General features: G+C 53.8%; 1 protein-coding gene across 9 annotated transcripts; it reads left to right on the forward strand.

Annotated features, from left to right (window-relative positions):
* Window positions 1-4,525: 4,525 nt before the first annotated feature.
* Window positions 4,526-12,092, forward strand: WBP2 (WW domain binding protein 2). 9 transcript variants are annotated; one of them, XM_073798268.1, is made up of 10 exons: window positions 4,663-4,683; window positions 6,296-6,386; window positions 6,939-7,047; window positions 7,674-7,712; window positions 8,175-8,310; window positions 9,154-9,246; window positions 9,894-10,028; window positions 10,224-10,346; window positions 10,802-10,878; window positions 11,028-12,092. In XM_073798268.1, the coding sequence occupies exons 3-10, from the start codon at window positions 6,946-6,948 to the stop codon at window positions 11,079-11,081; spliced, it is 759 nt and encodes a 252-aa protein (XP_073654369.1). In that variant the 5' UTR covers window positions 4,663-4,683; window positions 6,296-6,386; window positions 6,939-6,945; the 3' UTR covers window positions 11,082-12,092. The 9 variants fall into 9 exon arrangements, with proteins under 9 accessions (XP_073654367.1, XP_033702572.1, XP_033702575.1 ...); XM_073798267.1 differs by having other exon boundaries at window positions 4,668-4,683; window positions 6,296-6,398; XM_073798266.1 differs by lacking the exon at window positions 6,296-6,386 and having other exon boundaries at window positions 4,526-4,683.
* The last annotated feature ends 707 nt before the right edge of the window (window positions 12,093-12,799 follow it).

A 12,799-nucleotide genomic window follows, 5' to 3' on the forward strand; every position in this document is an offset into this window, starting at 1 on the left:
GCTCTCTGACCATACTCCTATAAATTGTCCCTTCTAAGAGGGAACCTCTGAATTGGCCCTCAAGGGAGCTTTTCCTTTGCGTGCAATGTTGCAATAAGATTTTTTCTATGCAGTCATAACTAACTCATAACTAACAGTGTTCTTCAGCAACATGTAGTAGGGTAGATATCGTTTCAGGAAAGTTGTTTCGGTAAAGCCTCCGCAGCCAGCCACCAGGGGGCACAGCCTCCAGGGTTGCCCCAAGATGCCCAGCCACCCATGAGCGGGAAGAGGGAAGCTCTTTAGAAGATAAAACTCAGGTTTGTCTTCTAAAAGATTCTGAGGAGAGTCTATGGGAAGCAGGGACCAGTTCTGGAGTGGGTGCTGTTTCTGAGTGGGGATTAGAAGCACTGGGGATTAACTAGGGACTGGGGGCCATCACGAGGTGAATGGTTTAGTATTGAGGCACCCCCACCAATAGTTGGGAATTGCAAAGCTTGTCTAGGGGTATCACTGGTAGGAAAGCAGCAGTTGCTGAGAGAGAGGGGTGTCGTTCCCTCTTATGACTGCTGCTGACTCTGGGAGAAATCAGGTTTCCTGCTGGCTCTGCTGCAGGCTTTGTCCGTGTCTCTGTGAGTCTGTTTCTGTTTTGTAGGTAAGTTCATTTGTGTTGTATTTTAGATTCCACATATGAGTGATATCATACGGTATTTGTCTCTGTCTTTCTGACTTACTTCGCTTAGGTATGTCAATCTCTAGGTCCATCCATGTTGCTGCAAATGGCATTATTTCATTCTTTTTTATGGCTGTGTAGTACTCCATTGTATATATGTACCACATCTTCTTTATCCATTCAGCTGTCGATGGACATTTAGGTTGTTTCCACGTCTCGGCTATTGTGAATAGTGCTGCTATAAACATATAGGTGCATGTATCCTTTTGAATTACAGTTTTCTCCAGATATATGCCCAGGAGTGGGATTGCTGGATCAGACGGTAACTCTATTTTTACTTTTTTGAGGAACCTCCATACTGATTTCAATAGTGGGTGCACCAACTTACGTTCCCACCAACAGTGTAGGAGGATTCCCTATTCTCCACACCCTTTCCAGCATTTGTCATTTGTAGCCTTTTAATCATGGCCATTCTGACTGGTGTGAGGTGGTACCTCATTGTAGTTTTGATTTGCATTTCTCTAATAATTAGTGATGTTGAGCATATTTTCATGTGCCTGTTGGCCATCTGCATGTCTTCTTTGGAGAAATGTCTATTTAGGTCTTCTGCCCATTTTTCAATTGGGTTGTTTGATTTTTTTTTTTTTTTTTTTTTTTTTTGCGGTATGTGGGCCTCTCACTGTTGTGGCCTCTCCCGTTGCGGAGCACAGGCTCTGGACCTGCAGGCTCAGCGGCCATGGCTCACAGGCCCAGCCGCTCCGCGGTATGTGGGATCTTCCCAGACCGGGGCACGAACCCGTGTCCCCTGCATCGGCAGGCGGACTCTCAACCACTGCGCCACCAGGGAAGCCCGGGTTGTTTGATTTTTTGATGTTGTATGAGCTGTTCGTATATTTCCAAAATTAAGCCCTTGTCAGCCACATCATTTGCAAATATTTTCTCCGAGTCTGTAGGTTGTCTTTTCGTTTTGTTTATGGTTTCCTTTGCTGTACAGAAGCTTGTAAGTTGACTAGGTCCCACCATTTGTTTATTTTTGCTTTTATTTCTATTGCCTTGGGAGACTGACCCAAGAAAATATTGGTACGATTTATGTCAGAGAATGTTTTGTATATGTTCTCTACTAGGAGTTTTATGGTGTCATGTCTTATAGTTAAGTCTTTAAGCCATGTTATTTTTGTATATGGTGTGAGGGTGTGTTCTAACTTCATTGATTTACATATATGGCCATACAGCTTTCCCAACACCACTTGCTGAAGAGACTGTCTTTTTTCCATTGTATATTCTTGCCTTCTTTGTCAAAGATTAAGTGACTGTAGGTGTGTGGGTTTATTTCTGAGCTTATTGGGTCTTTTTTTTTTTTTTTTTTTTGAGTCACCGTGCGGCTTTCAGGATCTTAGTTCCCCAACCAGGGATTGAACCCGTGCCCTCGGCAGTGAAAGCGCAGAGTCCTGACCACTGGACTGCCAGGGAATTCCCTTATTGGGTCTTGATATAAAATGTACTTCTTACTGTGGGTCAACATTAAAAAAAAAAAAGGAGAGCCACCATCTGATAAACTGCTCCCTAGTCTTTTCAACACCAGGACACACATAGAAAATTATTATTTGTTTAGCACAAATGATACTTGTCCAACTCACTGGGGCAAATAAATGAAGCTTCTTGGAGCTTAAGAGGTGACTGGAACAGGATCACCCTGGACCCTGCCTGGCTGTTCTGTGGTGATGGGCACAATATCCCAGGCAAGCCCAAAGCACTCAAGGAGCTCCAGTCTGCAGAACAGGAGCAATTACAGCTCAGCAAAAAGCGATCATTTCTGGGAACAGCCAGAGCCTGTGTGCACTAGAAGGCAGGAGTGATCTGAGTTCTGAGACCTGGGCCCAAACAGGGCCTTTTGCCACCGACTTGGTTCAGCAACGAACTGCCCTTGAGCCCCTCAGTGTGGGTCCTGGAAAGCACCTGACCTCTCCACCGCCTGGGAGCGGTCCTCACAAGGCATTCACATGATCACATGGTTTTATAAAATTTGCAAAATTTGGACACTTAAGCCAGAATCGGTTAAGACTGCTATCTCGCTCCACTCAGACTTCCTCTTCATCACGTTTCCCCTCCTGCTAGGAGGCCTCAGTGTGGCCACAGCACTGTGTGTTCATAATCGTGTATCTTAGTTCTAAAACAGGGCCTCCAACGTTGGAGAGGCTTCAGGCCCCACAAAACCCGCCTCTGCCTCTGCCACCAACCGGGGTCGCAAAGGGGTCAGGGCAGGACCGCGCTGTTGTCCCACCTTCCCTCTTAGGGTCCTTGTAGCAGCCATTCTTGCACACCCATTACTGGGTGGGTTTTCTTTTTCTTTTTGAAATGTATTATTAATATTTAAAATGCACACAGTAAACAAACAGTACAAAAGAGCATGCAATGCACAGTAAGTCACCTGCCAACCCCAGTTCCCAGAGCTGAGCTTCAAAGGGATAATGCCCAAAACAGTGTCTGGTGGATCGTTCAAGAAAATATCTAGATCTAGATCCTATCCTATTTTTTATACAAACAGAAGTATATTTATACACCAGTTGTACAGACAAACCTTAGCAATCTTTCCACAACAGCACATAGAATATGACTTCATTCTTTTCAACCGCTACATAGACTGTATGTGTGGAATTTACCCTAACCCATTAGGGCCGACTTCATCATGTCCATGACGCACTACTTCACTGCACTTGTCCTGCAACTTCCAGGTGGTTTTGCGCAAGACCTCACAGAAGGCTGTTACCTGTTTCATAATATTTTCTAGTTTTTGATCCTTCACCTAGGAAATCTCACTCAAAAGTCAAGTCAAGCAGGTGGATCCCAAAGTTGGCCACCACGTGTCAGGAAATCAGCTGTTTGCTTAAAAATCAAACTCCGATCCCTTAAGATTAATGTTGCACCTGCGCCGCCCCGTGGGGAGTAAGACCCGTCCCCCTCACCCCCACAATTGCGGGTAAAGCTCCACCTCGGAGGTGCGGGAGTTTACATAACTACCGCGGCCGAGTGGAGGCCGCCCAAGTGCTGGGTCACAATGAGTCATCCCCATTCTGCAAGCTCCGGGTGTCACAATTGTGCCCAGTTCCATTCAGCTCCTCCGCGTCCGGTTTAAATCTTCCAGCCTGTTAAACGCTGGGAGGGCGGGACTGCAGAGCCAGAGCGTTCTAGAGCGAGCAGCGCCACCGCGAGGCCAGCTGTGGTGGAGGCGGTGGTCACGTGCCGGCGCTGGGCAAAGGTTCTCCTCCCCGCACGGAGATTCTCACCGCCCACTTCGGAGGGTGTGGGTTTGATTTCAAGGGAGGGATGGCAGTTTTTCTTGACTCTTCTCTCCCAGAACAGAGACTGATTCTTGGACTCATCTCTCTAGCTCAGTGACTACCCAAGTGTGTGGCGGGGAAGTAAAGTCATATAGGAAATGCTCCCCATACGTTTGCGGACTGAATGAAGATGCCCCAGTAAGTGTACAACGCTCCCACAGCAGGTGTAGGTTATAGTCCCCATTCCGTGCGTATGAACTTTTGCGTCCAGGGCCTTTACGACGAACTTCCCTGTGACGCGCCCAACTATTTACGCCGGTCCCTCGGAGGACCGGGTGGAGGAGGGTCAGGATTAGTTACGCAACAAGCGGAGTCAATCCGGGCCTATGGTCTTGGAGACTACAAGTTCCAGAATGCAGCCTTCCGTTAGCGTAGTGAGAGGTCGAGGTTGAGGGAGCATTGCCTTCTGGGAACTACAGTCTTGAGTTTGTTTGTGATGCGAGCGAAACTAGGGGGGAGGGGGAGAGGGAGTAAACTATTAGCACGTGACGCCAGGGATCAGGTGGTAGGGCCAGCCTCCGCGCAAGAGCTGATTGGCTGACTCTAATACGAACGACGCCACTAGGGGGGGGTGGGCCGAGGAAGGGCGCAAGCGCACTGCGTTCCGAGTCTCGGGACCCTTTTCCGAGAGACTATGGCGCTCAACAAGAATCACTCGGAGGGCGGCGGAGTGATCGTCAACAATACCGAGAGGTGAAAACACTACGGAAGGATCCTGGAGAACTGAAGGGCGGGCGTCGAGGGTGTGGGTAGTGGGTGGTGGGTGAGTGGGCGGTGGAGAATAAACCCGTGAAGAGGGGAAACTGATGCGGGGGGTGGGGGGTGGGGTAACGGCTGGGGGCGGGGCTGAAGGAAGGTGGGTGAGGCGTGAGGGAAGGGCCGGGATGTTGCAGCTGTGGGATGGGGGTGGGGCGGCTGGCTAGGGTAGGGGTTTGGAGAGACGGATGGGGGTTTGGAGAGACAGGCGGAACCTGTGGGTAGTTCTTGAGCCCCTGTCCCAGAGTAGGTGACTTTAAGAATTGGGAAGCGCTTTAGACAGAAATAATTGCCGTTTATTGGGCGTTTACTATGTGTCAGGGACTACACCTCTTTTGCTTTTCTCAATATGTAAATCCTGTGCGGCAGATACTATTACTATCCACATTTTACACGTAGGGAAACTGAGGCACAGAGCTTAAGTAACTTGCATGAGATCACAGAGCTGTAATAGGAAAGGAGTCCGGATTCCAAAGTCAGTAGCGTTAATTCCCAGTATGTAGCCTTCCAGTATATTCCAGAACTGCTGTTTCCAGATGAAAAACTGAGGCCCAGAGGTGAAATTACATAGCTAACGTTTGTCACATGTTTGACACGTTTTCTGTAAAGGTCTGTCTTTGCCTTTCCCTTGAATTCCTGTTGGCTTGGGTCACTTCCCAGAGCAGAGGTCCCCCAGCTTCAAGGTTCTTCCTACCCACCCCCCGACAATTCTGTCTCTCCTCCACCTCTGGGCTCCTTGGATGACTTCTCTTCTCTTGCTCCTTGGGCGCTGAGAATCAGACCAGCCAGCCCTGGTTGAGCTATGCTGACCTGAAAGCACTTTTTGAAGGAGCATAGGAGGAATCTGAGTCCCCACAGGAGACTTGGTGGGATCAAAGTCTGGTAGCTGATTAAGGCCAGCACCCAGCCCAGGGCTGTCATCCGGGAATGCTTGATGAGTCAGAGGAGAGCACCCAGGGAGCCCAGACCTCAGAATATTGACTCTTCCTCCATCTTACCTGCTCAGCGACTGGCCGTCCCAGCCTGTTCCTGGTAATGACCTCTTTTCTCTGAGCTGTATTTTTCTTTTCTGGTACTGGTTCTCTTTCCCACTTACCCCTCCCCAGTGAAGGAAGTTGTGATATCTGGGAGGCGAAAGGAGACAAATGGAACCATGTGAGCTTGGACCTTGTTGTCTTGTAATCAGAGAAACTTCACATTGCCCTTAGTGTGTAGCTGCTCTGTGTGCAAGCCAGTCCTGGACCCGGACAGACCCTTTTGATGCCATTTGGTAACATCTCCTGGGACTATTTCTTTCTCTCTCAGTGAGACTTTTCTGGGCCAAGAATGTATCTATCCTGCTGGGCCTCCTACCCGGTTTAGGACTCATTGCTGCTAAATAATGATGTGCCTTGTTTCAGAAACTGCTTCAGCCTCATTTCTGAAAAAATTATGTAAACAGTAATTGAAGTCCACATTCAGCATTTAAAACTTGATATGTAAAATAGTGAACCTTACTCTTCAAATCATGAATCCCTTTGAGAGTGATGAAAACTGTGGTCTCTCCCAGGAAAAAGCACGTACGTGATCATCTCAAGGGCTAGTGGACTGATACCCCTGCAGACCCAGCTTCAGAACCCCAGGTTTAAAGGAACCCTGAAGTGAGCCCTTTGGTAATGTGTAGAGTCATGTATTAAAATGTTTGTATATCAGACTTAAAAAAGTAAGCCAACAAAAACAGAGCACCTGTCATAAGGACCTAGAAGAGAATCGAAGAGCTAACCCCGATAATCTAACCTCATTTGAGGGATTATGGCGTCTCCAGAGCCCTGTGGCTCTTCTGTGGCACTGGTCACTTTTTTTTTTTTTTTGGCTGTGCCTCTTGGCTTGTGGGATTTTTGTTCCCTGACCAGGGATTGAACTCTGGCCCTCAGCAGTGAGAGCGTGGAGTCCTAACCACTGGACTGCCAGGGAAGTCCCTGCACTGGTCACTTAGGGGCTGTGTGTGTGGGGTTTGGGGGAAATTCTATGGACCCCCAGCTTGCTTATCTCTTCCATGGCTGTGTTAGTAGTTTTCTCACATCAGTGTTGAAGCGGATGACTTGCTGGCAGCTACTAATAAGCAACTGCTACCCAGGAGGGTCCAGTCCCTGGGGGTGACAGATTGTGACTCCAACTGTCTCATCAGGGCATTTCCTCTTTTCTCATCACAGCATCCTGATGTCCTATGACCATGTAGAACTTACGTTCAGTGACATGAGGAATGTGCCAGAGGCCTTCAAAGGGACCAAGAAAGGCACCGTCTACCTTACCCCGTACCGGGTACGTTGTATAGCGAGACGGTTGGTTTGGCGAGTCAGTTGTTTTGGAGACTCATGGCTCCTGGAGGCTGATGGAGTCTTCGGTCAGCCTCAGCCTCATGAGTCTAGTGGCCGCTGAACCCTGGTGAATGTTAGCGTGTTTCTGTCACATGCTCCTGGTTCTAGAACCACCAGCCTCTCTTCGCACAGCAGAACCGATGGCAGTGAATCCGTGTAAGTTCCAGAGCTGCTGCTGCAAAATCTCTCTGTAGTTGGATGCAGCTGCTGGGATGACCTGGGCCTGGAGGGGATACAGTAGCCTGGCCGCAGCCTCGGGGGTGGGCAGAGAGACCGGCCAAACCCTGCAAAGTGAGAAATGCCAGACTGCAGAATGGGCCTTGCCTGAGAGTTCCCCAAGCAGACTCTGAGAGACTTCCAGAGAAACAAGATGGATATTCTTGGGAGAGGATCGCTGCCTGCAGCTATCCCAGAGTTAGACTTAAGGATCGTTAGAGGAAGAGGAGCACAGGCTTTAGTGGAGACCGGGGTGGGGGGGTGTCTCAAAACCCTATCTCTGGGGGTTCAAGCTGGCATCTTCAGTCACAGATTGAAGTCATGGGGGTAAAGCAGAATGTTCCCCACGTGCAGGGTGGGAGACGCTGGCTGTTGGGCAGAGTCTGCAGAAAGGTTAGGATCATCCCTTCTCCTGGGATCTGCCACCCGCTGCCATTCCCTCTTCTCAGTTCTGTGAAGCTCAGGCTGAGCTCTCCCTTCAGGAGCCCTTCCCTGCTTCGGCCTTACCTCTCTGCGCTGGCCTCGCAGGCCCCCCACTTAGGCCCCACGCCCGCCGCCTCCTCACCACCGCGTCTCGGGCAGAGCCGTCTGTCCTGCTCACACGTGCTGTCTGAGCCACGCATTTTCCTTGTGAAGTCACATGTCTGGCCTCTCCAGCCCGGCTGCATCTGAGGCCTTTTACTCTACAAAGCGCTCTCCAGGGCTGGCTGGTGCAGAGAGCGCCCTGGGGCTGCCGGGTGCTGGCTCGGGCCACCCGCCCCGGCCCTGGGAGGTGATGGCCTCCCGCACATAGGAGGCGATGGCCGGGCAGGCCATGGTTCGGGTGGGGATGGCCCTTGTTCTCTCTCCCTGCAGGTCATCTTTCTGTCCAAGGGGAAGGATGCCATGCAGTCCTTCATGATGCCGTTTTATCTGATGAAGGACTGTGAGATCAAGCAGCCTGTGTTTGGAGCAAACTACATCAAGGGAACAGTGAAGGCTGAAGCGGGAGGTAGGTGACAAGGGAGCTTGGGGACACCGACGGGGCTTCCAGAGAGGTGCTCTGGGGCATCTCTGACTGCTGCCCTGGAGGTGTCCTCTTTGGACCCTATCACTCTAGCCGTGTCTTCTTCCTGGCTCTGGATCAGCTTCCAAGACCAGCACTTGGGCTGCCAGCTGTTCAGCAGGGGGAAGTTGCCAAGAGCTGGAAAGTGCTAACGTTAAAGATGACGGCTCAGGTCACCTTTTCAGAGAGGGAAGTCAGCAGGATGACTGTAAACCAAGTGAAAATGCTTACTGTGAGCTGGGGAGTGTGTTCAGATGTTAGGTGTGGGAGGGAGCTGTATCAGGTTCTTGGGAAGGGTCTTTCCCCTAGAGCCAGGCAGAACCCGCTGCCCCTCTGTAACGCCCGGAGAGGCCCTGCTTGGTGTCAGGCTCTTTGCAGACCCCAGAGACCCCTGCGTCGAACTTGCCTTCCCGCTCACGTTCAGCCTGGCCCGAGCCTTGCTGTTGAGCTCACAGTTCCCCTTTGGACAGAAGCCAGGCTGGAGGGGCCCAGGGTTCGTCCTCAGGCCCCCGCGGGATGAGAGACCTGTTCTGAACTTGAACGTCAGTTGTTGCTGGGCGTGCTTGTTGCTGAGAAGCTGCCTTACTGGGGGTGGGAGGCCTGAGTGCAGATGTGCTTACAGGGCTGCGCAGTAAGCGGGCAGGAGGTGGCCGGTCTGCAGCACTGGCGTGCGACGTGGGTGGTGAGCCTCCTGGCCATTGGATGGGGCCTGAAGACGACGAAGAGCCATCTCTTCAGACGTAACCTAAGTTCTTTTCCGGAGCTGTTGATGCCCTGTTCCCTTCTCAGGTGGCTGGGAAGGCTCTGCGTCGTACAAGTTGACCTTTGTGGCAGGGGGCGCCATTGAATTTGGGCAGCGGATGCTACAGGTGGCATCTCAAGGTATCAAGGCTCTAAAAACCAGGGGCCAAGGCCGCATTGAATGTGTGTGCTGTTTGCTCATTTGGGTTTGTTTACTTTTTGTTTTGTTTTTTAAGCAGTCAGGAGATGAGCTTCTGGGCCCCAGGCTGCCCAGGGCTGGGAGTTGGGAAGGAAGCCTGTAATGAAATCACCCTCCTGTACCTCAGAGGCTGGGTTTCCCCTGCCTGGAGCAGCTATAGGACATTTTAGCAAAGCTGTTTGGACTCAAGGACATTTTACTGTGGCCTCATAGAAACAAACAGAAACTCAACCATTAAGCTACCATCAGGCAACCATTTTAAGTCCCCAAGGGCTGTGTTCAGCAGACCTCCTCACCTCGTCCCCAGCCTCACCCAGCTCCATTCTCTACCCCACCTCTAGCCTCCTTCTTCCCTCCATCCATCCCTCCACCCCTGTCCTGGACCTCCTCCACCCCAGCTCTGACCTCTCTCCCCATCCAGACCCCTCGCCTCATTCCTGACCGAGGCGGACTCCAGTGGGGAGGGGTGAGGCGTGTCTGCTGTGCGCATTCCTGGGACCCTGCAGCTCCCCTCGGCAGGCGGTGGGAGCACCCTCTCCCCAGTACCCAAGGCCCGCGACACTCATTTCTCTCTCCCCTTGTGCTATAGCCTCCCGAGGTGAAGCCCCCAACGGAGCCTATGGTTACTCTTACATGCCCAGCGGGGCCTATGTCTTCCCCCCACCAGTCGCCAATGGAATGTACCCCTGCCCTCCTGGCTACCCCTGTCCACTGCCCCCAGCTGGTGAGTGTGTCCTTTGCTACCCACGCCTCCCCCCCCCCCACTGACCACCCTCACCCAGGCCAGGGGATTGTAGAGGGGAGACTTGTTCTTTGGCTTCAGGACTGACAGAGCAGCTGGAGGGGCCTGGGAGGGTACCAGCTACAGGAGCCGGGGCTGGGCTGCTCACTGGGTCCCCGTCACTCTCTTGCCGAGCAGAGTTCTATCCGGGACCTCCCATGATGGACGGGGCCATGGGGTACATGCAGCCCCCGCCGCCGCCCTACCCTGGGCCCATGGAGCCTCCGGTCAGCGGCCCCGATGTCCCCTCCACTCCTGCAGGTGAGGGCCCTGGCTGCTCCCCGTGGTTGCACGGAAGCCCCAGATAACGAATGACCACTGGCCTAGGGACGATCCCAGGGGACCGGCAGCGCGGTGGCCTGGTGGCGAAGGGGTAGATTCCAGCCCCCACTCTGTCCTTTAGCTGGCTACGTGCCCTGGGCCCAGGAAGGTCCCCCTCTGCACCGGAGTCTTCTCATCCACAAAACGTGCCAACGGCCCCACCTGTGGGGCTTGTGGTGAAGATGGGGGGTGGGGGGCAGGAGGCGTAGAGGGACCAGATGGGACGGTGTGGCACGCGGTAAGTGCTCAGGAAGGGTTCTCCACTGCTTTAGTGATGGAACTGCGTCCTCAGCACCCGCCGCCCCGAGCACCAGGGGGCCAGGGCCGTGGGGGCAGCGGAGGAGGCGGGGAGGGCTTGTCCCCGGGGCTCTTCCCCAGTTTGTGTGTTCTCACAGCTGAAGCCAAGGCCGCCGAAGCAGCCGCCAGCGCCTATTACAACCCAGGCAACCCACACAATGTCTACATGCCCACGGTGAGCGGGCTGGTGAGCGGGGCGGGGGGGGGGGGGGGGGGGCGTGGCACTGGCGGGACCCCCGCAGCCCCAGTTTGCTGGGATTTAGGGGCAGGAGAGACCCCGGCTTATTCCGATCCTTCTAATGTGATCTTTCCTTTCTTCCTCAGAGCCAGCCTCCGCCGCCTCCTTACTACCCCCCAGAAGATAAGAAGACCCAGTAGACCGCTCACACCCACCTCCTCCCGCCTCTCTTTGCTCTCTCCTCCCCTCCCCTTGGGGCTGAGTCTGGGATGGGGGGCGGGCCTCGTCCTTCTCCAGGTCTGATTATAAAGTAGTCGCCAGGAACTAGCCTGGCAGGGGGAGGGCCCCTTGACTTGGATGAATATAAAGCAGTCGCCAGGACCTAGCCTTGAGGGGTGCGGGGAGCGGTGCCTCCCAGCTTCCCACGTGAGCCCAGAGCCCACAGCGCTTCCCTCTCAGCATCCCCGGGGGGCGTCCGCCTCGTTCCTGTCCTGCTCTCATAGCTTCTACCCACGGAGGGACTCTCTGGCCACCTCCTCCGCCGCAGTCCAGCTCTCTCGTTTTGTAGCCACTTTATCCTCACGAGCTTTGCCCTCCCCAGGGACCCCTGCCAGGCCCTACTCACATTCCATCCACCTGGCTGTGGAAGGCCAGCTGTCTGCCGGACTGTCAGCCTACGTTCCATTCCCAGCCAGCCTCAGCCCCCGTCACGCTCGCCTTCCCTTCCCTGTCCTTGGTCATCCTGTTGCCACTGCTTTTGACTTTTGGAGCTTTCCCACGAGCCACCAGGGCGTGGGTGGCGTGAGGGCCAGGCTGCTGCAGCTGGGGAGGGAGCCCCTCTGCTTCCCTGCTAGTTTTTCTGGAATTTGTTTCCCTTTGCCTTCTCTCTTTTCCCTCTAGAAGGGGCTTCTTGGACTGGAACTGCAGAATGCATGTCCACTTGGGGGCTGCCGGGAGGGCTGGGAACAGACCCCTGGGGCCTGGCCTGGCCGCTGACCATGACCTCTCGCCAGCCCCTTAGCCTGCCCTCTTCCCTTTAAGCTTCTTGCCTGGTTGGTGATACGCCCCCTGGATGCACTAAAATCCGCTCCCGTTTGCTCCTGGCCTGGCTGTGGAGAGAGGAGATGGTTATTTAAAGAGAATTCCCTATTTATTTGACAAAAAAATTCAGTTAATATATTAATGTGAAATAAACCCTGTTTGCACCTTGATTTGTCTGCTGAAAATGTGAACTTGTAAAAGTGAGTGACTGGACCCTGCCCGGCGCTGCGTGTGGTGACGAGGCTCTTGGGAAGGAGAGCCATCTGGCTGCTTGGGGCCGGGGGAGGCAGTGTTCCCTCCCGTGTGAGAGTCCCTTGTTCTCTTGGCCTATTTGGGCCCAGGATGCTAAGGCCTCTCCTGTGTCCATTCTGTGGCAGTTGCTCAGCAACTGTGCCCACCCGCTGAGTCCCCTGGGGCCTGGCACAGCCCAGCAGCTGCTCTGGGTGGGAGGCGTTGGCAGGAGGGGCCGGGCTGGACCGGAGTTCCTGCGTCCCTGGCTGCTGTGCTCACCACCTTGCCTCGTGGGGGTTAGAGGGCACGTCAGTGAAGGCCAGCCCTTCAAGACTGGCCCCTGCAGCGCGGGCTCTGGTGCCACCCTCCTTGTGAACCCTGGGGCCGGGGCGGGTGGGAAACGGCCACCGTCCATGCCCAGGCCTGCACCCCCTGGACCCTGGCCTGGAGGGCAGCCCTGGGACCCTGTGGTGGAGCTCAGCCCAGCACCGAAGCGTCCATTTTCCTGTCCCTTCTGGGCCAAGTCGCCCTGTCAGGAGAGGCTAGGCAGTAGCCTCGCCAGCCTGTTCCTTCTGCAGCCCCGCCCAGCAGCTCCTCGGGTTGGCTGAGGCCCCTACAAGGGCGTTTGAAGGGAGCAGCCGCCCGA

The sequence above is a fragment of the Tursiops truncatus genome, chromosome 20 (genome assembly GCF_011762595.2).
Source record: "Tursiops truncatus isolate mTurTru1 chromosome 20, mTurTru1.mat.Y, whole genome shotgun sequence".
NCBI classification, from domain to species: domain Eukaryota; kingdom Metazoa; phylum Chordata; class Mammalia; order Artiodactyla; family Delphinidae; genus Tursiops; species Tursiops truncatus.

Coding starts and splice junctions, on each gene's coding strand:
- WBP2 (XM_073798265.1), top strand. CDS start 5,681: ATGAGTCAGAGGAGAGCACCCAGGGAGCCCAGACCTCAGAATATTGAC. Junction 5,779..6,938: donor GCCGTCCCAGCCTGTTCCTG/GTAATGACCTCT, acceptor TTCTCATCACAG/CATCCTGATGTCCTATGACC. Junction 7,048..7,673: donor TCTACCTTACCCCGTACCGG/GTACGTTGTATA, acceptor CCCCACGTGCAG/GGTGGGAGACGCTGGCTGTT.